The sequence below is a fragment of the Electrophorus electricus genome, chromosome 1 (assembly GCF_013358815.1).
Source record: "Electrophorus electricus isolate fEleEle1 chromosome 1, fEleEle1.pri, whole genome shotgun sequence".
NCBI lineage: Eukaryota > Metazoa > Chordata > Actinopteri > Gymnotiformes > Gymnotidae > Electrophorus > Electrophorus electricus.
This window is the reverse complement of record NC_049535.1, coordinates 4,596,480-4,620,109: the sequence shown is the minus strand read 5'-3', so window position 1 is coordinate 4,620,109 and position 23,630 is coordinate 4,596,480. Positions and strand designations below refer to the sequence as shown.

The 23,630-nt window shown below is 46.6% G+C and overlaps 2 protein-coding genes across 4 annotated transcripts; one reads left to right on the top strand and one right to left on the bottom strand.

Moving 5' to 3' along the window:
- Positions 1-509: 509 nt before the first annotated feature.
- On the top strand, positions 510-11,074 carry si:ch73-100l22.3 (centriolar coiled-coil protein of 110 kDa). Of its 3 annotated transcripts, XM_035523673.1 has the most exons (11): positions 511-825; positions 1,309-1,465; positions 1,554-1,676; positions 1,799-3,947; positions 4,408-4,676; positions 5,756-5,947; positions 6,108-6,224; positions 6,405-6,503; positions 6,773-6,889; positions 7,813-7,895; positions 9,301-11,074. In XM_035523673.1, exons 2-11 carry the CDS (start codon positions 1,334-1,336, stop codon positions 9,416-9,418), a joined length of 3,399 nt encoding a protein of 1,132 aa, XP_035379566.1. In that variant the 5' UTR covers positions 511-825; positions 1,309-1,333; the 3' UTR covers positions 9,419-11,074. The 3 variants fall into 3 exon arrangements, with proteins under 3 accessions (XP_026868498.2, XP_035379566.1, XP_026868489.2); XM_027012697.2 differs by lacking the exon at positions 9,301-11,074 and adding an exon at positions 8,517-9,109 and having other exon boundaries at positions 510-1,465; XM_027012688.2 differs by having other exon boundaries at positions 511-1,465.
- Positions 10,115-23,035, bottom strand: trappc10 (trafficking protein particle complex 10). The gene is made up of 23 exons (XM_035523668.1): positions 22,854-23,035; positions 21,878-21,959; positions 21,317-21,452; positions 20,508-20,704; positions 19,794-19,989; positions 19,352-19,463; positions 18,623-18,870; positions 18,240-18,386; positions 17,599-17,713; positions 17,361-17,437; positions 16,283-16,374; positions 16,042-16,182; positions 15,834-15,946; positions 15,187-15,710; positions 14,795-14,936; positions 14,404-14,562; positions 14,047-14,276; positions 13,661-13,761; positions 13,447-13,573; positions 13,196-13,360; positions 12,898-13,078; positions 12,570-12,764; positions 10,115-12,486 (listed from the first exon to the last, which is right to left on the bottom strand). The coding sequence occupies exons 1-23, from the start codon at positions 22,912-22,914 to the stop codon at positions 12,239-12,241; spliced, it is 3,789 nt and encodes a 1,262-aa protein (XP_035379561.1). The 5' UTR covers positions 22,915-23,035; the 3' UTR covers positions 10,115-12,238.
- Between the last annotated feature and the right edge of the window lie 595 nt (positions 23,036-23,630).

Genomic DNA, 23,630 nt, shown 5'->3' with positions numbered 1-23,630 from the left:
ACAATTGTCATAAATGAGGTACTCATCTAAATATATGGAATTATTCTGGTTTACAGTCCACTCCTCTGACGCCAGACACTGCCGTGTATTGTTCCTTTAGTATTGGCTCGACTGGTGGAGATTCCTTGAGAGACAAAAATTTTAGATGATGAGGTTTTTTTAATGTAGCTGTCTAGCCGAGCTCTATCCAGTCCAGTGCAGTCTCTAAACGATCTTATTGAGGCTGCGACAGCTTCCCGCATTTTGAATGGAAGATAAATAAGCAAAAAAAGTGTATGCTTACTGCAAAATAGAGTGTATTTTTGAATACAAATAGCAATAAGTTTTTATTTTTGTTGTTTGCTGTTTTGAATCAGTTAAAACAATCTTTTGCCGTAATCTTTTGTTCTCTTGGATGAGCCTGAAGTCATTGGCCACGAGGTGGCAGTGGTTGAACCAGAGAAGCTCCGCGCGCGGATGTGCGCGTGGAAAAATCCGTGACGGAACCGCCCGGAGTCGTTCAGTACTTTTCATCTTTTTTTTTTCCGTTTCGTTAACTTGGAGAAAATTACTATAGTTACAGAGACCGAAGGCAGGAGCAGACTTTTAAACGATCATATGTTCTCAGCATATTAAGCGACTTCGGGCTTTAGGTGTGTAGTAACATATAATAGACCGTTCGGATTCCCATGATTTGCGTGCTCCGTGCCAGTTACTCCAAAGACTCGGAGTGACAGTTTTTCAACTGTCACTTTTTTCTGTTAGGAGGCGCTAACATGTAAACATTCGGTCAGCCTGCTAACGTTAGCTAAACAAAAATATTTTCTATCTACCCAGCTATCATAGGTATATAAAGTTACTTGGTAATCAATTTGATAAATGACATAGCTATACTGTCGCTTATTTTAGGAGTTTGTGCGTTCTAGTTTGATCTTTTTTTCCTCTCATAGCTAAGCGTAATGTACCAGCTTGCTAAGCTAAATTAACTATCGCTAGGTAGCTAGCTAGATAATTACCTACAACAGCTCCTTCATTAAATAATTTAGCTAGCTAGGTTAGCTTAGTTATGCAGCTAATATAATTTAACAATTTGAATTCAACACAAAGCCTTGAATAGAAATCCGGTCAGTTAACTAGCTAGCTAAGTCCATGCTCTTGTCCAGGCTACCCTGCTAGGTAATAGCTAGTTTGTCTAGCTAGTTAGCGAATTATCATGTGCCAAGTCAATTCCAAGTGTTTTGTCTATCAGTGAGGTGCTGGCTAACGTTAACACTGGTTGTGGGTGGTTTGTTTTACATGGTGTGTTTTGTGATTTTAAAACCAACACAGTTAGCTAAGCGTTTCCGAGTCTAGAATGGAGAACTACGAGGAATTTATTGAAAGAAAAATGAGCCAAATGACAAATAATGATGAAAAGTCTGATCAAGCAAATAGCCAGTGGTCATCAAAAATACGCTTTTACGGCTTCCCTATTCTCCCTCCGTTGGTAAGTGTTTTTAGGAATTGGTTTATTTGTACAAACGTGTCTTTTATGCATGCTGGACGATAAAATATAACGATTAATTTGTTTTCAGCTAAACAAGGATCAGAAAGAAGAAATGCAAATACTCCGAAAAGCAGCTGCTAGAATATATAGAAAGAATATGTCTTCGGTGTCTCGGATGTCTTGCATACAAGCGTTTCTTGACAGTGTTGAGGTAAAGCATAAAACAGATTAACAGTTGAATCTTTCTATGTTACTCTTTTCAGCATGTTCCAGGCTGTATTGTTATACTATGCCATGTGATTCATAGTTTTTCTTCCTCTTTATTTGTTATAGCTACGAAAGGCTCCAACATTTGAGGAGTTTAGAAATGAGACAAGAGCAACATCATTTACATCTCCATCCAACACTGAATGCCATAGTTTTTTATACATCCCTGGAAGTAAAGATGATTGTAATGAAATCAAAGCAAACCACTGGAATTCAAACTTGTCCCCTGTTCTCCCATCTGTTCAGAAAATAAGCAGTGAGAAGTTACAAATCCCTCCCAACCATCCTTTGGCATATACAGCTTGTGGTGGTCATACAACCTTAAACGTTAGACCTTTACAAGCAGAGGATTCATTTCAGAGCAGCCACAAAACTGTTCTATTTGAAGAAGTTCCTTTTTTCAGACGCAGGCCAGAGAAAGCTGTTGAGGTCAGTGTAGATTATGAACCTGACTCTCAGATATATTCTGGCAAACACCCTCTTTCAGATGTAAGCCACCAAGCACTTTCATCTGGTTATGTAACCAATGAAACTTCACACTTTGGCTCCAGTTTTGTTGAGGGAACTGCTATTACCACAGTGGGCACTGAGGGCAGACATTCAGATTTTGGTGGCTTTTTCTTAAATTCCTCAAACATGACAAACAAGGTCAGTGACATCATCAGTCATGCTCCAGTAGATGCAGAGGTCCTGGAGGAAGAGTGTACAGCGTCGAGCCAGCCTCCATCTCCTCATGTAGCAGAGCAGCCGGCACACCCGCCTGTGGAGGTGGACCCAGCTGACGGGCCTTACCGCATGAGTTTGCAAAACCTTCTGAAGAAATCTCAAGAGCACCGGCGACGTCAGCGTCTGCTGCGCAGTCAGGCAAAGGCTCTGAAAGCCTGTGAAATTGGGTACGCTGACAAACACAGCCTGTCCGACAAGGAGAATGAGGAAGTCATCCCAGCGGGGATTGGGAAACCTGAGCTTAAAAGGAACAGGGAAAAGAGGAAGGATCAGGAGAATCAGGCACTCCAACTGAAGATTTTAAGCCAGGATGGACAGACATGCGCACAAGTTGGAGGGAAAGAAATCGTAGGGCTCGGTGAGCTGGTCAGCGATGTTGAAATCACAGGTGCTACTAAATTTGAGGGTGCACTTGACCATTGCCTTAATATTACGTCATCATCAAACGCTACAAGTAGTATGACTGGAAAAGCATTGCCACCTGGCTCAAACCATCCACATATAGCTGACAGTCCACCTCAGTCTAGTTTATCTGTGGCTTCCACCTCTGCGAAATGTCTCTACCAATCTAAGGGCAAGAAAGCAGGTAGTATGTTGCCCAGGCCTTGCCTAACATTGGGGAAAAAATTCAAGAATGTCCCTACCCCCAAGTTTTGCTTAAGCCCAGTGCACAGTAAAAAAGGCAGTGGCGTGTCCAGCCCAGCCAGAAAGCCCCTGGTCAAGAGGCCTGTGTGTGTGGATGAGGCAGCATCAGGGCCATGCGGGTTAGGCAGAGATAGAACTGGGTGTGTGGCAGCCGGAGCCAAGGAGACCATACCTCTGAGCAGCAGTGTACATCAAGCTGAACAGATTTCTCAGCTAGAGGTTAACCTGTTGAGCCTTAAACTACTGATCTCAGATTTGGAGTCAACACTTAAAGAGTCACAGGTGGATGATCCCCAAGAGACAGCCATGGTGTACGACTCCTCCCGGGGAACAGTACTGACAGAAAACGCAGGAGTCAGTCCACCTGCTGGCAGTAAGCCTATGTGTATGGTTACATTTAGTATGACTGCACAGAAGGAAGTCACTGGCGAGGATTGTGGGATGCGGCAAGAGAGTAAAGAGCACGATGAGCCCCACTGCGTCACCTCCCTGTTGCAGAAAATGAGGGTGCCAGAGGTGTTTCACACCATCGATGACTCAAAGCAGCACTCTCAGAGACTGCCTACCCAAAATGACTCCAGCAACCAACCAGGAGAAAGGAAGGAGGGCTCTGAAACAGCTGAAGACTCCTTCAGTGGCACCTCCCTTAATCGATCATATGATGTGGACTCTCCCTCAGGCCTCTGGTTGCAGGCAGGGCCCATGGGGAAGCAGCTGACTCCAGAGCTAGGAGGGCAGGAGGGTGTGTCCCGGGCCAAACGCAGATTGCTGATGAACACAGAAGAGGGTGACGCATCAGGACAGCATATGGATGATGGGCGACCTCAGTACAGCACACATAAAAGTGAGTGCAGCTGGTCTGAAACCTTTCGAGATGTAACAGAAAAAGTAGTAAAAAAAAAAATAATAATAAAGGTTGTCATAATGGTGTGATTTGGGCTGTTTAAAAAATCAGAGAAGAATGTCTATTCCCATGATGGTTTTCTTAATAATGCTCTGCCTCGATTTAAATAACATTGGACAAGCAGAGGAGCGTTATTTTGTCAAGCTGGCTTTACGATCCTTTTAAAATAATACGTCTTGATAAATACCCCTGCTGTAACGATAATGGAAAGATAATAGTTTGGACTCCATCGTGATGCCTGTTAAGTACTCTGCGTGAAGCAGCGTTCTGCACAACCTAACGATTTTCTGCAGCGATTAGTTATTCGATCTCAATGACACGACCAAACTGTGATAAAAACAGATGATTTGTGGTGACCAGATGGAGGGGCCCTCACTGTGTGCTTGCGATATGTCGGCAGCTTGGCAACTGAGGAAGGAGCTCAGGCCACAGATCCCAAACCTGCAGAAGGAGAGCAGACAGCGGCAGGAGCTGAGGAAGGCACCTGGGCCACAGGTCCCACATCTGCATAGGGAGAACAGACAGCGGCAAGAGCTGAGGAAGACACCTGGGCCACAGGTCCCAGACCTGCAGGAGGAGCAGAGACAGCAGCAGGAGCTGAGGAAGACACCCGGGCCACAGGTCCCAGACCTGCAGGAGGAGCAGAGACAGCAGCAGGAGCTGCTACAGGTGAGCCCACGTAACGCCGCTCTCTGTGCTCCCGTACCTCCACATGAGAGTTATGGCACACCACTCCAGCTCCATGGAAGATGTTTAAAGCATTTTAAAACACTAGTTTTCAAAAGCTGTGCAGTCATCACTCAGCTATTTCTAAACGTTTTACAACCTAAATGATATTTTTGGTTATACGGCTCTTTAATGTCCTGTTAAAAGCTTTTCTGACAAACTCTCCCATATAATCACATTAACCTTTTTACCCCTTGGATTCAGTTGAGTTCCATGGCAAACCTGCTATTTTCTGTTTGAGGGGAATTATATCTGACAATATAAGTGTGTAAAAAATCAAAAATGTGGTCTGACAAGGCCTGAGGAAAGGGTCCATGGAAAAGCACCAGCTAGGTCTGTGTTGCTCTACTCCAAGGGCACCCCTGATGGCAGCCATTTCTCCGTACTCTGTAGCTTGTCCTTACGTCATGAATTACATGCTGTAACTTATGCACCTAACAGGCTTTTAATGAACACAGCCTGCTTTTATAATGGGGTCTGGCATCTCTCTCTCTCTCTCTCTCTCTCTCTCTCTCTCTCTCTCTCTCTCTCTCTCTCTCTCTCTCTCTCTCTCTCTCTCTCTCTCTCTCTCTCTCTCTCTCTCTCTCTCTCTCTCTCTCTCTCTCTCTCTCTCTCTCTCTCTCTCTCTCTCTCTCTCTCTCTCTCTCTCTGTGTGTGTTTGGGGGTGTTCCTCTGGAAAGGAGAAAACTCTGCCATGTTGTTGGAGTTGACACAGAAAATGAATGGCTCATTTTGTAATTCATGTGTGGCTGACCCTTACCATGCTCTGCGCATGTAGTTTCATTCGCTCTTTGGTGATGCGTGTGGATAAGCTACCCATCTTCCCCCATTACCTTGCCTGATTTACTGTCCTTCACTGACCCCATTCTCTCACAATTCATTCACTTATTTTCTCCCATTGCCCTCTGCCTCTGAACGTCCACTCCCCCATACCTCCATCCATTATCTCTCGCTGCTTCTCTTTCAACCTCTTTCCATTCACTCATCTATTCCCTCTCTTGCTCTCTCTCACTCTCTCTCAGTCACTGGCAGCGAGATACCAGTTCCTCCGTAGTGTGTCCTTCCTGTGTTCTGCCATGGGCTCACGCCTGGAGGACACGGTGACCTCCTCCCCCCCCACCTCTGTTTCTGAGTGTCTCGCCTCCTCCCCTTACCCTGGCAAGTTGGTGCTGCCGGAAACGAGTGCTCTCACAGGCTCCTGTGATGTCTCGCAGGTACCTGCGCCACCTCGCAGCTCCAACCCAGTGCTTTAACACCACGCAGCCGCACAGTGCTACGGCAAAAAGTATAGGCTGATGCTAGTTTACGTTATCCCTATTTCTCCTTCCTCTGTCCTCCTTGTGGTCTGTCTGTGCTGCGCTCGTGCTGTTTCAGTCTCGTGGCTGTCTTCCTGTGTGTTATCGCCCCCTGGTGGCAGCAGCAGTGAAAGGCTACCTGATCCGCAGGCTCTTCCGTACAGAAAGAGTGGCTCAACTCATAAGAACCATCAAGGTGACTGAGTGCACTGCCTCACTTTCACTTGTATATGCTATGCTATAGATGTGGGGGGGGTTTTTTTCTTCTCAAGACATAAAGCACAATTTTGAAAGTACATATAGATTCATCAACTACACTACTTCCCTTTGTGCCAGTATTAAGGCTGTAGTTTCACCCTAACTGTTCCACTTGTAGGACACCCAGGTTTTCCTCCAGGGCTTCCAGTCTCAGACTCCAGGAAGAGAGTACAGCAGCCGTCAGGACCAGCTCCTGCAGGAGAGAGTCACGTTACAGGTAAACTGACGCACTCACTAACACGGTACTTGGTCTGCTCATAGAATTCACTCAGTCATCCCATTTTCTTTTTTTTCCAGCACCCTTTCATAACACCGCCTCATTAGCTGTCAGCTATAGCTATCAGCTATAGTCATTAACCATCTTAAAACTTGTTTCTTTAACCTGTTTCCACAAACTTGTTTTTCCCTACCCATGAATGTAATAATCATAAATCATGGACTCAGAATGTTACCAACCCCATCCCCCCTGCCATCTGTCCATTACAGTTACGCTCAACACGCTATGAGCTGCATGACCTCTTCTTCAGCCTCAGTCCTGCAGAGCGGATGCAGGTGATCAGTTGGGATCGCCAGCTGACCAGGGAGCGAGAGCTCAGGCACAAGGTACTGGAAGCCCCGTGGCTCCAGCTGCACACACCCCGCGCCGACCCCTCCGACTCACAGCTCACACCTTTGAACCACAAGGCTTCATCTGAGCACAGTGCACACACAGCACTTATGCGCTGACTGCAGCTGCGTTCAGTCCTCGCCTGAACCACTCAGTACGAGAAAATTTCAGGCAGAGCACGATTACAGTCAGCTGTTGGTGGCTGGCTCTGCTACTCTCGCTTGTAGTGTGGTTTGAGAGGCTTTATCAAATTCAAGTGGGTTTTTTTGGGGGGGGGTTCTCATTTGAGTGAAATCACTTGAGGTTCGTGTCCACTTATTAATTTCAGTAATTATAATTAATTGGTAAGCAAGATTTTGGAATGCAACAGTCACTGAAATGTCACTGTGTATTTCACATTCTGTACACTGATGCAAACATAACTAGAGGTTGTATAAGGATACATTTAGTGACCAGTGTGGGTCATAAAATCTCATTAATAATTTAAAAAATCTGAAGCATTAAATGCATTTTTAAAGGAAAGCTTCATCTTTTTTTTTGTTTTTTTTAAATTTGGGTTGAATTTCACTTTTCTGTAATTAGCCATTGAGAACTGAGATCATTACTGGCTTTGCCTACAGTTCACTCTTTTTTTCAGCAGTTTCCCACCTGATCAATAAAGTGTCATCTTTTAATGAGTGGATTTGGATCAAATTTTAGGGCTTCATTTTTGCAGATACTTACCCTACTTTAACTCCCTAAATTCTCCCAGAACACAAAGCCTCAGGAAAATTCTCTACCTGTTGCCTAGTCTCAGTAAATGGATATAACCTTTTAACAAATAAATTATTTCAGAAGCTCTCATTTAAAGACTTACAACTGTGAGTGTTCTTCATTGTGAGAGTTTGCAGTTTTTCGACTGATGCTTTTTCCTTCCCAGGAGAATAAGAAGGCCTTGGCCATATGCAGAGGCTCCCTCTCGACTGCCACCAGGAAGGCCCTGGAGAGGAAGAGGACAGGGATGTGAGTGCTCTCTGGAGACTGTGCACTGCCTCATACATATAATACACATGACTAAGAGCATGTCTGTTTTCATACATGCAGTATGAACTTATTTGCATGTCAGTAATCAAATTACCACTAAATTATTTCAAATGTGACATCAGTTGAACTATAAGCTATGTAAAGTATAAGGACACACAAACATGTCTTTCACAATAGCACTAGTTAAATAATTGTGAAGGTGCAAGATATGTAAACGCAGAACATAACTTTATGCTTGTGCCTGTAATTATTAACCACTATGTTCACTCAGTGTCGATAATTTAAAATGACTTTCCTCTAACAGTCAGTGTCTCACTTGAGAAGACAGGCAGGGCAGACACAAACAATGAAAAAAAAAAAAAAAAAAAAAAAAAAGTGTGTGTGTGTGTATACACACACAGTCATGGCCAAAAGCTTTGAGACCGACACAAATTTTGGTTTTCAAAGTTTACTACCTCAGTTTTTTTAATATCCTTTTGTCAGATGTTTATATGGTATAGTGAAGTACAGTTATAAGTATTTCATAAGTTTTTTTATTGCCAAGTACATCCAGTGTAAGCAAAGACTTAATATTTACAGTGTTAACCCTTCATTTTTAAGACTTCTGCAATCGCCTTGTCGGACATCAGTTACGGGGCAAAATCTTGACTGACGGCAACCCATTCTTGCCTCACACCTGTCTTCTGCCATTCCTCAGCAAGCTCTGCACTGGTGGTGACCTGATCCCGTAGCTGCATCTTCTTTAGGAGATGGTCTTGCTTGACTGACTTGTGTGCCCTGAAGCCTTCTTCACTGCAATTGAACATCTCTTGAAGTTCTTATTGATTCGATAAATTGTTGATTTAGGTGCTATCTTACAAGCAGCAGTGTCCTTGCCTGTGAAGCCCTTTTGATGCAATGCAATGATGATTGCACGTTTCTTTGGAGGTAACCATGATTAACAGAAGAAAACTTCAAGCACCACCACCCTTTTCAAGCAACCAGTCTGCTCTTCTAATCAGCATGACAGTGATATTGCTGCCTTGTCCTGGTTAACTTTCTCCTGAGCTAACGAAAAGATAAGTGATGATTTTGAGACAGGGCTGAAATGCAGCGGCTGGAATAGTAATTTGTGTGATTAAGTTTTTTTAAGATTAAGATTTTCATGACAAGGAATGGCTGCAATTAATTGCAATTCAATTGATCACTCTTTACAATCTAGAGTTAATGCAAATTGCCACCATAAAAACTGAAGCAGCAAACTTTTGTGAAAACCAAAACCTTTGGCCATGACTGTATATATAAAAACAGAGAAGCTGGTCCCATCTCTTAAGTGCATGCAGGCCTTTAGGATCCATTTTCTTGCGCCAAGATGTCATTTCTTGATTGGTGGCTCTGTGGTCAGGTTACGGAAGAAAGCAGCAGAAAGGACAAAGATGACTGGTACACAGGAAAGCCAGACCTTTGTGCCGAACCCCTGCAGGGCTCCAAAGAAGACCACTCCATGCAGGCGCCCAAGGTGAAGAGCGTCTACGTCGTCTGGCTCTCCCTTACACAACCAACTTCCATGTTCACACCAACACCTGTGCCTTGATGGTGTATTGCCACTTTGTGTTTTAATGTTTTTTGCTTTGTTTTTACTTTGTTTGTAAACATTTTTACATATTTATTTTGGTAAGCCTATTCTGAGAAGCAGAAGAGAAATTTAGTAAGAAAGTTTCTTAAACAGTCTTGTATTTTTTACTTTTATTTTCTATTTTTCACATCTAATAAAATAGAAAATCAGTGCCCTGTGCACCACCTTGATTGTTTTCCCCTCATTTGTTCTTTCAGTATATTCAATTATTTAAATTAAATAACAGGCACACCACCAGTCTTTTTAAAACATATGTATATTTTTTTCAATTTTATTATGCGTACATAGTCTTTTCATTTAAATAATTAATCTAAATACAATCTGTGGTGCTCAACAGATGGAATAATTTACAAACAGCTTGTGAAAATTATTCTGACACTTAGCTGACCCAGTGATTCACATGCTGTAGTCCCCAAAGTCGGCCTGTGGAAGCCACCAAAAGCCACCCAACGACCCCATTACCACAGCAGCTGGAGCAGCCTCCTTACAATCATACACATCAGGAAGGGGGAAAGGGGGAACTTATCCAAACACAGACCTCTTGCTCTAAAGTTTGTACACACATGACCCCTGAATAAATTCATCTGAGACAGAGGAAAGATTTATTCACAGAATAAATACCGCGCTAGACATGAAACTCAGAGGATCTGCAACACGCACACAAGCAACAACGCAATTAATTTGCACCTTGTTCTTTTATGAGTCTTCTGCCCCAGACAAGCCCTCTTCTGCCAAGAGAACCAAACATTTCAGACAAAGCAAACAAGGGGGGGGAAGGGGCAGCCTTTCTACATATGACGCATGGAAATCCCACATGCTTGGGTGTTATGAATTATCTGCCCTAAACCATTTTACACATTATCTCACAAAGTAGGAAATGGGGTGTGTCCAGCTATTTGGGACACAGCCTCTAGGCTTCAGCCTTCACAGGCCCCAGTCTCCACTGCACAGAAACCCAAAGCCAATCACCTTGACACTGAGGTTTAGACAAGTTGTAATTACTAACTTGGCATCCAAAAAAAAAAAAAAAATTATATATTATATATATTATATATATATATATATATATATAATTCTTTTTAACCCCAAAATCCTCACTTGATAATTTTCTCTTAATTTTCTAAATCATGTAAGCACTGTAAAATGTACTTCACTCAAAAACACAGAACCAACACAAACCTCTCACAGACAGCACAGTACAAAAATGGACACCTGTGAACTGGCATTATGTGGTAACCCCTCTCAGGAGTAACAAATGTCACACAAATGCATGATTGACATGTCACAGAGGTGATGGTTCTTTTGGTAGTGTGATGGAAGCAACTGGTCATTCTCTGCAGAGAATTCTGGAGTTGGTGGAGACGCTCCTGAAAGGGTTAAACGGTATATTGGTTATGCCAGATAATTGTCCACAACAGTGCCATTAGACGTATTGAGGTCATGGAGCTTGATTTGAGTTAGTTATTGCAATTTTTGCAATAGCTATTCATTTTTGCAATGAAATGGGTTGCTATAGCAACAGAATAGCTAAAAACAAATTGGAGAGGAAAAATTCCAACAAAAAGCCCAAAAAAGACAGCATGTCAAGAAGTATGTGCAAATGAACACTGCAGCCAACCCGCATGATTAGGAACTTCAGGCCAAATGTCTACAGTCACTGACAGTGAAGTACAGTCTGAGTCTTTCTTCTGAGGTGTCTCCCAAGTCCACCACCTTTAAAATAAAAAAAAAAAACTACAAAACCAAACCAGGGCAAAAATATTCCCCCCGCCAAAGAAGTGACTGAGTACTTCAGAATCTGTGACTCAAAGCTGCAAGTCGGCCTTTCCTCAAATTGTATTTGGTGCATTGGTGCAGCCTATGCAGTTATAAGTGATTCATCATTCAGTAATATCTACGTATTTAACACTATGTACAGGGCTGGAGGGTGACTTGCACAGGAATATGATTTAACAGGATGGGCTGTGTGTGTGTGTGTGTGTGTGTGTGTGGGTAGCTACTTTAACGTCATCCTCTTTCTCCATGTATGCACACGCACAAACGCACACGCGCAAACACACAGAACACCGGAAGTTAAGCGCGACGGAGAACATGACCCAGTGGGTTTTAAACAGTAGCTCAGCAAGGCCTGACCCCATCCCTTCTCCCGTCTTTTTCCACCTGTCACAGGTCGGCTGTGTTCTGGAGCACAGTGATGCATGCGAGCCAGGGGTCAGACGCAGTAAAGTAAAACATCCCACAACTCACATGCACAGGGTTTCCCAGAATAAGCTCACAATGTCTGCGAACCCTTCCACAAGTCACCGTGAAGGTCCATGTGCGTGGATGCATGTCTGCTAGTGGGACTCTAGTCACAGTCGTAGTAACGAAAGCTTCTCTTGCAGGAAGTTGAACAGGGGAGGTGAGAGAAGGGGGAGGACACTGCGAGCTTTCCAGTTAGGTACACCTCCCAGTGTGGGAGTAAACAGGAAATGGAGAGAACAAATAAGACCGAAACAATAAGACAGCAAATGGATTCTCAGGTTCCTGCGATGTATTTGTGTTTCTGCGATCAGGCTCAGCCTACATCCAACGCCCGCCCACCGAGTCCAGGGATAGGGACGCCCCACTGTCCCACACCAGAACCCCTCCCCTCCCCAGTCTCCTGTCCAGCGATATCACAGAAACCAGGGTCCAGGACCAGGCGGGGCGGGGCCTTCCACTCATGTCATGTGACGTTGACCTCTAGCACGTGGTCATCTGTGCTGGGGAGCACCAAGACCTGGCGTGCCATGCTGCAGTTGAACACCTGGCCCGGGCTGAAGGACTCCAGCCTGGGCATGGGTGGACCCCTCTGCTGTTGCTCGCCACTGCCCAGGGAGTGAACACTGCCCCGGCTGCGCAGGCTGGCCGTGTCACCCTGGTCCTCCAGACCCTTGTCCAGCAGGGAGAGGTTGTCGTTCTCCAGGCAGGAGTCTGCAGGTAGGGGTTCGGAGAGTGCAGTCAAGCAGGGGGAAGGTGGAGGCAAACAAGTGAGATGAAGAGGAGCACTGCGTTACCTGCTTCTGGCTGAGTGGTGGGTGGTGCACTGTGGGCCAGGTACTTGGACACTTTAATGCTGGGGAAGGGGAGCTTGCCTGCAAACAGTGGCATGACCTCCATCTGAACCTTGTGAGTCGCCATGGCAGCCACAGGCATGGACACCAGGCCTGAACTCTTCCCACACACGGCCCAATTACTGCTGTTATCCACCACTGAAAAGTGTGCACGCACACACACACACACACACACGAAGTGCATGATGCAGCTCGAACCAATAACATTACTACACACTCCTCTTCGCGTTTCTCTCCACAACCACGGCCTGCAGCCGTTCCCGCATCTTACCCTCATACATCAACTTGGTTGTGCGGAGGCCTTCACTCTCTGTGTACTCCTCATCCTCCCTTTCTGCCTCGCTGGGGTCCATCACACGTGTGATTGAGACCTCCAGCCGACAGAGGGCTCCAGCGTGGCAGTGCTGTTCCCCCACTGCAGGCTGGATCTCTGCCTTCACACTGTATAGTGTCTGTAGGCAGCGTGAGACAGAACATCAGACTTCAGAGACACGCTACCGCACATTACTTCAGAGACCCCCCCCCCCCCCCAATCTGCTTTGTTAGTGCGTATGTGTTTGTACTCTCACCGTGACTCTTTCGATCTGGAACTCATATCTGTAGGGTTTAAGCGCAGTGTCCGGTGCATCAGCTGGTGAGAAGCTGGCAGTAAACACACACTGCAAACACGACGGTGGCTCGGTGGCCCACTTCACTTCCCACAGGCTGTACACACACTGCTTACTATACACCAGCTGTTTAGAGGAAATTAGATCACAGCAGTTTAGATGACTGAGACGGAGCAGTCGAATGTGTGAGAGTGTTTTTTAACCTCCCTCACCTGGTGCGTTTTAGCATTGAGAGAGAGCAGCTGCAGTGAAGGCGTACACTGGTGGTCTGCGAGCGTCTGATTGGCCAGGCGGAAGTTTGTGTCTGACACGTTGCGGAGGCATACTTGAATGTACTTCCTGTGACATCACGACAGGATAAACAAAAAACCACTGGCCCGTTGCAATCGCATTCAAGTGTCTGAGACCGTCCAACCGTTTACCAACCTTTTCCCAGCAGACAGTAGCGAGTGCTGAGCTTTGAAGGGCGTGTAGAAGGTGAGGGATATGAGTGTGGAGTATATAGACCAGGGACAGTCAACAGACACCTGCCAAACAAAAGCCCATGGGTTGGGTTTGTCAACATAAACAACTTGCTCAGTCACCTAACCAAAGCCTGCTGAAATGCCTGCGACACACTGTATGTGTGATTACCCAAGCAAAAACCCAGCGAAAGGCCTCAGAAAGAGACGCGAACTGCAAAAACCTTCATATGGCATTAAATATGGCATATTGAACTAAGAAATAATCAGAATTTCTATGCATTTCTGACTTAATTGAAGTACATGAGACGTGAGAGCATTCATTGATCCAGGCTGCTTTGTCCTGCACACCTTCTGGTCAATGGAGGCCATGCCACTGTTGTAGCGTGTTCGGTTCTTGGGCCGGTGGCGGACCTCGCCGTTGGTGAGGCGCTCACTTTCAGCCCGTGCTGGGGCTGATGGTATATGGCACAGCACCTCCAGCTGGAACTCCAGTGTGTGGTAGGGTGGAGTCTGCGGCAAAGAGATGCTCGTCACCTTCTCCGAGGACTGGATAGACACGGAAGCCTCTCCCACCTGGTCTGCTCAAAGGGAGGGAGGGAGGACAAGAAAAACGTGTGAACCCCAGGCATTATTCCCACCAGGGAGAAGCGAGCTGTGTCATGCACAAGTCCAGGACACCCAGTTGGGCACCCCACGCCCTCACACCTCCGGTGCTGGTGAGAATGCAGGCGGAACAGGCGGAGGAGTGCAGGATGGGCATGGAGTCGGAGTTACTCAGCTGCAGGGCATCACCCTTCTTCACGGTGTAGTTGCCCGTCAGGATGGTGAACTTCACTCGCTGAGGGAGCCCAGCCAGCAGGCTCTCTGCAGAACAGAGCAGTCACAGACAAGAAGTTCAGTTCTCAAAACGCTTCCAAACTTCCACATGGAGATAAAGTCGGTCAGCACCAAAAAGTTTGACTAGTCTTCCGCTCTGGTCTGCGGAAAACTGGATAAGTACGTAGCCTTACTGGAGTTTTCGGAGACTTGGAGGGCTGGCTGAACAAGAACTAAGGAATGACATAACAGATGTTAAAGTGTGTACCATAGGACCAACCTGTGAGGGGTTCAACGGTCAGCTGAGGGTCCTGGGAGTAGACGTCGTACTGCACTATGGGGTAAATGTGGGGCAGCACGAACTGCACCTGGCCAACGGTAGCACACAGCTGGCGCAGGGTGTAGGAGCCAGCCTTCAGACTCTGTGAGAGAGAGAGAGAGAGAGAGAGAGAGAGGTGTAATAAAAAAATCAGGGAAAATGAGACTGAGTGAGCGGTCGAGCAGTTTAGTGATCTAGTAAGAGTAATTTCCTCAGTCAGTGCTAAAATGACAGAGGTGGAAAAGCTCTGTGGTAGCAAGTCAACTGAATTAAAGTCACGGCATTAAATGAATGAGGTACATTAATGCCACTACATGGAGAATCACAGAATCTGAGGCAGAAAGCTCGCTCACTGGCGCTGAGAAGACGATGCTGTTGTTGCCAGGCAGCAGTGTCACATCGTTGGCCTTCAGCATCTCTGCGCCATCCTCCACAGTGATGGCGGAGGCGGCGGCGCTGGGCGGGTCCAGGGAGGCGGGGTTGTCGTTGATGCGCATCAGCAGGTGTACGTTCTTGCAGACGACGCCAGTGGAGTTGAGCGCGTTGTCCGAGGGGCTACGGTCCTGTATCTCCTGGAGCTCCAAGGCGGGGGCGGCCGGGCCGGGCGCTGCCCCGCGTGAGGGGCTTGTGGCTGGGAAGGTGACTGTGCCGTCCGGGCTGAGCGCTGGACGGCGCTGGGAGCCGGCGGGGGCAGGCCGTATCTCAGAGTAGTGGACGGTGCACACCAGCTGCTCCAGGTGCACCGGAACCGGCATCAGGCTGCACAGACGCAGCTCCAGCTGCAGGGCGGCGCCAATGTGCACTGTCGCGGCTGAAGGGTGAAACTGAAGCTCCCGGAGCTGTGCAAATGCAGTCATGCTTAGAGCCATGCACTGGTCTAAAGAGAGAGAGAGAGAGAGAGAGCACTGCTCTTTATCCAGTTCTGGTCTGTGGAGCAGCAATGCTGATCCAGCCATTTCAAAACATGAGCAAAGACCCAGAACTCCTCTGCATTCCCAACCTTTGCCCTCTGAGGCCTGGCTGGCAAAGGTGAGGATCTCCTGGCAGAAGTGCTTCCTCTCCTCGTCTGACAGGTTGGCATCGCTGGCCAGCAGAGCACTCGTCTGCAGGTAGCTGGCACTGAGAGTGAAGGAGCCCACACATGACCACTGAAGGGTAACGAGCTTGTGACTGGGGATGGGGGAGGAGCAGTGCTCAGTGAAGGATACTCCTCTGTCTTTTGGAGCTGTTTCTGACACTCGGCGATCTGTTTGCGCGTGTGTGTGATGGGCAAGCTCCAGCCCTCCGCTGTATACGACTTCAGGGCATCCTGCAAGAAGGTTTGTGCCATCTGGGGGTCACCCTTCCTCCTACACACACACACACACACACACACACACGCGGGTTGTCTAGGTGACGTACTACAGGAGGATGCGTGTTGTCTAGGTGACGTACTACAGGAGGACTCACATGTAGAACTCAGCCAGGCTCTTCCCAACCAGGCGGCCCGAGCGGAGCCTCCCGATGGCTCTGTACATCTCCAGCGCAGCATGGGACAGTTCCTGCTCACAGGGAGAACAAGCACCACTTATGAGCATCAAACAGCCTGTGTGTGTGTGTGTTTGTGTGTATTTATATACACACACATGACTGAAAAGGCAAGACCAAAGAAATACATAAAGTGAAGCACTGCTTGTCACATCACATTCTGAACCATCAGGGATTAACTACCAATGTATGAAGAAGAATTTGCACAATCTTGCAAATGCCATCATGAGTGATGTAATACACACAATACTTATTTTCAGCAGCAAAATGCCGGAATTTGGGGAAAGAAAAGCAACTGTTTTTATGCCATTTGACTTCTTCTAAAAACAATACAGAGCTTTACATTTTTTTTTTACAAAAAAAATAAACGAAATGCTGAAATCAAATCATAACTGAATACAAAACACAAATGTGCTAGACAAAAGAGCCTCTCGCAACAAATCTGCCAGCCAGTTCTTTTTCTCATTTATTTCTGTTCTGCCAGACAGTCACCTCCTTGCACCAAAACATTCAATGTACCAAGAGATAAGTTGGGGTAATCTGTGATTGATTAGTAGACAGTTGTAATCTGTTCCGCCCCGTATCGTGGACCACGCCCCAAAGTCGGCAGTGGGCAGTGATTGAACAGTGATCACATTTCATTGCGACACAAATGCTGCACTGTTCTTGAATAAAGAGCAGTGCTGTGTATTGTGTTTTGGCCCGTTCACAGCAGCACATGGTAGAATGCAATACCGCTGAATTTCAAGGTTGTTTGCAGTCAGTTCATTAATTCAGCATTTCATGCATTGAGGTAGTCCTATCTAATACATAAAACACATAGCCTTAGATACATGCCATTAAAGACACATATATACCCAAATACCCTGATAGATCACATCTATTACAGAATTTATAACCCATATATTTTAAGTATTTATAGTGTGTTTTCAACTATTAATGTTTGCCCGCCTGTTTTTGTCCTTAGGTGTTAGCAACAAACTAATTAATTGGTTCTTACCAGGTAGTGTTTTTCAAACGCTTCCACTGACGATAAAGCTTCTTTGAGTTTTTTATATGGGCTCTGGAGACTGTTGACTACAAAAGATCACAATGGCATAATTAGAGTCATATCATCTGTACCCAATTTGTACTTCTGTGCATTTCATCCAGTGCTTTGTAACACTGTGTTCTGCAGGCAACATAGCAAAGCACCACTCGCAAACCTGCGAGACATGGAATCCGGTTGCTGTGGTTACCTGTCTCTGGTTTCTCTGTCCCAAGGCCAGCAAGCAGGTCCACCGTTCGGTTCAGCTCCTCTGAGCTGGGCCCGTTCTCCGACACCAGGCCACACATGTAGCCCAGGGACTTCAGCTGGGAGTGACACACACAAGCCAAATATAACCAAGGTCTGCTCAACTTACAGGCCTTGGTCTCCTAAAGTCTAGCCTGTTTCGCTATTACTACTATTACTACATCCTATTCTTGCGCGTAGTCCTGGAACAGAGATGTTTCCTTCCCAGACTGGGATGTGGGTGGGGGACAGCTCAGAGGCAGGCTGCAGGCAGCAGCTGTCATCACCGTGCACAGCTGAGTGATGTACAGGCAATTGTGGGTCAGGTTTCTATGTGCGCTCACTGGCACATCTCATTCTTTACGTCCATTTGGTCTTTCTTTCTTTCTTTTTTTTTTTTTTAACCTATAGCAACATCAGCAAACAGGAAATAAACTCCTTAGGTGTCTTATTAACAAGAGCTTATTGGCTGTGGTCGTCGCGCTGCTTATTGCGATTCAAGGCACGACTGCCTCTCTGCGGTGCTCCTCCCACATCAAAGTGGGGAGCCAGGGCACCTTCACGGTAGCGGAGGCGCAAACACCTGCCATGTACGACGCAACGTACCTTCTCCGTAGCGTACGTCCAGAGGCCCACGGTGTGAGAGAAGTTGGCCTCCAGCTGGGAGCGGTCACAGCAGCCCTCTATGCGGTGCAGCACCTCCAGGCAGCTGAGGAACACCCAGCAGTCCAGCGCCCCCTGCAGGACAGACACCTGCCCAACAGGGGCAGGAGCCAAAGGCAAACGCCACGTGCTCAGACTTGTTCTAACGGCACTGAAATTACAGCCCCAACCACATGCACACTCTCCCAAACACTCAAAACGCTTGCACACACTTTGGCCTTGACCTGCACAAAAGTCAGTACACAAACACAAGTCCCAAAAATCTTCGCAATTCACAAAACAACAACTGGCGCTCACTCCGCACGTGGAACCCCGGCCCCGCCCACCTCCAGCAGCCGCAGCTCCTGGACGCAGGTGTGTAGAAGGTCCAGAGCCCTCTGTGTGACCTCCCAGGGCCTCTGTAGGAAGATGAGCAGCGTGCACTGGCGGGAGAACAGGTAGCTGCGCAGGTCCAGCAGCGAGGCCTCGCCGCGCTGGATCACCTCCCGCTTCTCCATGTCGATGGGCCGCCGAAGCAGCAGGCCACTCCAGGCGCGCACAGGCTGGCAGAACGAGCCCAGCCAATTGGCTCCGTCTGCCCGCCGTACAACCGACATAACAGGGGGAATAAACACACTGGTGTGAACGTTTCGCCCTGGAATTCAACAGGACGAACGCAGACGTTCATTTGTGTTTCGTGGTGAGTGTGATACATGAAAATACACAAGCTCAAAGCTATTTGGAGTTTTATCTCAAGTAACATCGTTCAGTTTTTCCCAAAGCACAGAAACTCTCATTTTGTATTCAAGCTGGTAACTGCAACTTTAATTTGCGAAGACTGCAGTCCCTCCTGTCTGCATCGGCACTCGTAATTAGCGCAGCGCACCGAAGGCTGAGAATTCACTCTCTAAACAGCACGTTCTCAGTGTCACAGCTTGATGAGGAGGTTTTAAGAAACACTCTGGAAACATCTTCCCTTCTTTCTTGCCAAGCCCCTACTCAATGCCCGTGAGCAGGCCTCTGTGTTTCCGATGAACCCTGCAGACATGCTGGTGGGTGCGCGGGAAATGCCGTACCTCCTGCGCCGAAGTTGAGCACATACTGAGTGAAGAGAGCGTCTAGCTCGTCGTACTGGACGAGCGCGTCTTCATACTGCTGTAGCATCTCAAACACAAACGCCAGCTCTTCCTACACACACACACACACACACACACACACAGAGAAGCTTATCCATGTCCATATAACTGCATTTTTGCAGAGCATGGTGGCTGTATATTTACCCTAAAACAGCACTTGTAACGCCACTGCAATCAATTTATATTAAGAAGACTGTGGCTAAACCTAAAGACTTACAGTGAGAATAAATAAAGAAGTGGGTCAGGGTTAAGTAACTGGACCGAACATTTACCAATACAGTTAACCTTGTACTGTTACTGCTAAACCTTTCTCTCCACCTCTGGTCCATTCTTAATGGTGCTCGGCTGTGATTGACGGTTGGATCAGCAAGTAAGGACGTACCTGGACCATGAAGTAGTCACAGAAGCTCCAGCCAGGCTCGGTGCGTTTCTCTCGCAGCGTGCGCATGTCGTCCTCAAAGCGGCCCAGGTTCTTCGTGAAGGACATGAGAAGTAGGGTGCGCAGTTTCGTCAGGAAGGAGTTCCACGATTCCTGAGAACGGGATGAGTCTTTCAGGGGGTCCAACAGTGCTACGCACCTGAGGGAGACAGGAAGACCAGCGCGCGTGCGCACGCACGGGCACACACACACTGAGAGTGGTGAATGAGCATCAGACTGAGAGCAAACAGTGAAAAGATCTGACCCATTAATGTGCGATTTCCTGAATATTTGAAATAGAGTAGACAGGCACAGCAGTAATACAAATCATCATCTGTCTCTAAACTCACAACAGTACTTACACCACTAAACCGTATTGCTGTCACTGCCACTGTGTACAAGTCGAACCGACGGCAAATCCACTGCCAAATCCGTCAAGCTCCCATACACATCAGCCATGAGTCCTGCCTTTACAGAGATCCTCCACTATCAAGGTGACGTCTAAGGTCAGAAATAGGGGCCAGCCAGCTACGCCCCATCTAAATTAGCTCAGCCCTTGATGCCTGGCCCATCGAGATAGCGCAACCCACATCCAATCACAGAGGCCCACATGAAGATCTGTAACAACGACCGGGCCCGCGGATGCCCTCCAGCTAGAAGGGGTGAGGGCGTGCTCACCTGTCACTCTGCTTATTGCAGAAGTCGTTGCGGATCTTGTCTAGGATGGAGGTGCGTGGCAGGATGTTGGTCTTGTTCTTCTTCTTGCCGTCGCTCTCCACCACCACCACCAGCCAGTCGGTGGAGCCGTGCAGACGCAGCGCGCCCTGCCACCGCTGCATGTCTTCCTTCACAGATGCCTTGTACGTCTCTGTGTCCTGCCCCCCCCCCCCCCCAACCCCACCCCACACACACACACACACCAACAACTTTAGCTTCACCAAAAACCCCAACAGGTGAGCATCCTTGTAAACCTTCTGGCATTGATGTAGCAATAACTTTGACATTTGACAAGTCTATGTGTATATTTTTCCTTTGTATGATAACAAAAATATAAAAATTCTATATCCGGTGTCAGAAATATAAAAATTCTAAGCAAGGAATTAAAGGCCCTTATTGCAAGCGAGTGTGACTGACAAGGTCAAGATCTTTCTTTTCTGGGCTTTGCCACAGGACAAATGTCACATAATGGTCAATTTAGCCAGGCATTTGAATTAATACATTTCTGTTACATGAAAAGTATGAAAATCACAACATGATTTTAAAAAGTACCCTTAAGAATTCTGTGTTTCTTTAGAATAAAAAAAACCCCTCTCAGGCCAAAACTATAAACTGCAATGAATTTTCTCCTGTCAAAAAGGACTTGCTCAGATAGACTGGATTCGAACATTTAATTCAACTGTATTTTTAAAACCTTGAAAGTCTCCCTACTGCCGTCTCCTCAAGCTGTTGGTGAAGCAGCTCAGTGGTTGGCCGAGGCCAAAACTCACGCAGCAGTCGGTCCAGTAGATGTGCAGGAAAGGGAACGTGAGGAGGGCTTTGTTCCCCTCCTTTGGGAGCAGCTCCTCTTTGAACTGGACAAAGTTGGCCTCCAGGTGGATCATTTTCGGCGCTCGGCCATATGACCTGCGGCGAAGGGCAACACATTCAGCGGCAAAGGGAGCAGCAATCACGGCCTGCCAACGGCTGCTTTAGAATCTAGGGCTACACCACTCTCGTAGATTAGCGAGATCGTGTCTACAGTCTTAGCTTGGAGTGAACTTCAGGGCAGTTTCTGACAGCTTCAGCGGAGGGGTCACTACCCTTTGTTGTAGCCTGAAGACCTGCTGGCTAAACTCGAAACCACTGCCTAGTTTCTGCTATTCTCCAAACATTTTCGAAATTGGAAAAGACTTTTGCCTTTCAGGCAGAACACAGAGTTTTGTTAAACCTTGCTAAACAATGAAAAACAATTTTGTCATGACAAATTCCAGACCAGTTGTTTTACATAGAACATTTGCTGGCATGTGATTCCCAGCTGCTCAATAGATGTGAATAACGGACATCCTCACCTTCTCCACTCCATCGGTTCTCTGGGCAGCTGCTGTGACAGGAGACCATAGAGACCAGTGAAGAGGTTCTGGTCTCCAGCACCTGTACAATAGGAAAAGAACATGCATATGGCAAAATTTCTCAGTCCACACACAGAGACGAGGATTAATATCAATACATTCACATATACCCTTTCATGCCCTCACAATACCCCCACACCCACAAAAGCAGACTGTAATCTGTGTGTATGAATACTGGCGACTCGTTCAGCCCGGTAAAATAAATGACAGCAGAACTACTGGATACGCAGTCATCTAAGAAATATGGAAGCGAAAGAATACACTTCCCGCTTTCGTCAACCCGTGCACATACCCAAAGCCAAATTCCTCCAATAACCACAGCGAGCTCAGGAACGAGCTTCTCTCATTCACGGGGGATTAAACATGACCGGACAAGTGTTTGGGCCTGGGGTGCAGTGCTTAAACCCCTCACATTCTGGGGCCTGTCGTGTTTAACGCGTTGTGTTTCAACCTCTGCCCTACCGGGGCCTCCGGGAACACTCAAATATTAGGCAGCCAGCTAACTATCCACGCTCGTTTCCACGAACGTTAACGTCTTGTCCACTCAGGGCGCTTTCGGAGCGCATTACCATCACACAGGCCTGAACTAAACCTCCACTGTTCTGGTGCTGCTCCAACACAAAGCTCAACATAAAACACACGAAAGCGGTCCGTAACAACACGCCAAAATGCAACTCGCCCCACGGTGTCCGGACCTACTCGTTCATCGACAGTACGCCAATTTCGTGCCCAGTGTTATTAAAGGCACGACGTATTTAGATGTCGACGAATTTAACGCGCCTGTCCGCCAGCATTACTGGCTCAGGCGGCTAAGCTAAGCAGCTCGCGAGCTTAGTTCTGCAGTGGCGACCGCAACGCTCGCGCACGGTTTAGCTGTTAGCTAACGCGCTAACAACAACCGAGAGGGCACACTCACACGTTACAATCGGCTTGTTCTCCATGGTGTAGATGATGGGCTTTTCCTCATGGGACTCCATGGGTTATAAAAATCAGCATTAGTCCACCATGAAAACGTCGGTGCCGCAACTAAAAATATATCGGCACTAAATTTGCAGCGCGCTAACGTATCGATAAGGCCCCTTTCCTCTCCATTTCCTATCTGCTGACAAACTGACGACTTCCGGTCTTCGCGAAAGCGAAAGACAGGAAGTAGAAGACACGCACGACATTCTACTACTAATCGTTCAAGTGAAGTAGATGTGGTCGCTTATTGGCAGTGAAGGAGAAATGACTTCTTTGCTGCGTTAAAGTATGAAAATAGCTATACTTAAATTTGACATGAGATTTTGAACTTTTTCTTCTGTTAATTGTACTAAGTGTGCAAAAATAAGGTCGATCATTTTATAAATTAACTGCATCGAACATTGTAATAAAAAGCTTGCAACAAGCTATTAGTATGCAATCTGCCCGGTCTAGCATGAGCAAAATCTATTTTATCATACTGTCTATTAAGAACTCACGCCTACCCTTTGCATATTTATATATAGTTTGTAACATACGTTCGTCATATTACTCATTAGACGAAGCCAGTATGATATCAAAGTCATTTTTGAGTATTTCTGCTGTCTTTTCATAGCCAGTAGACAGAAGAGCCATCATTGTATTTATTTATACTTTTGAAACACATTAACTTTTTTAGACGCATGCATATTTCTGAAATTAATCAGAGTTGGACATATTAATAATACATAAT

Excerpts from the sequence above, each read along its gene's own strand:
- si:ch73-100l22.3 (XM_035523673.1), top strand. The coding sequence starts at position 1,334 with ATGGAGAACTACGAGGAATTTATTGAAAGAAAAATGAGCCAAATGACA. Across the intron at positions 1,466-1,553 it reads TCCCTATTCTCCCTCCGTTG|CTAAACAAGGATCAGAAAGA; the intron begins GTAAGTGTTTTT and ends ATTTGTTTTCAG. Across the intron at positions 3,948-4,407 it reads TCAGTACAGCACACATAAAA|CTTGGCAACTGAGGAAGGAG; the intron begins GTGAGTGCAGCT and ends ATATGTCGGCAG.
- trappc10 (XM_035523668.1), bottom strand. The coding sequence starts at position 22,914 with ATGGAGTCCCATGAGGAAAAGCCCATCATCTACACCATGGAGAACAAG. Across the intron at positions 13,361-13,446 it reads TCAATGCTAAAACGCACCAG|CTGGTGTATAGTAAGCAGTG; the intron begins GTGAGGGAGGTT and ends TCCTCTAAACAG. Across the intron at positions 13,079-13,195 it reads TCCAGATCGAAAGAGTCACG|ACACTATACAGTGTGAAGGC; the intron begins GTGAGAGTACAA and ends CGCTGCCTACAG.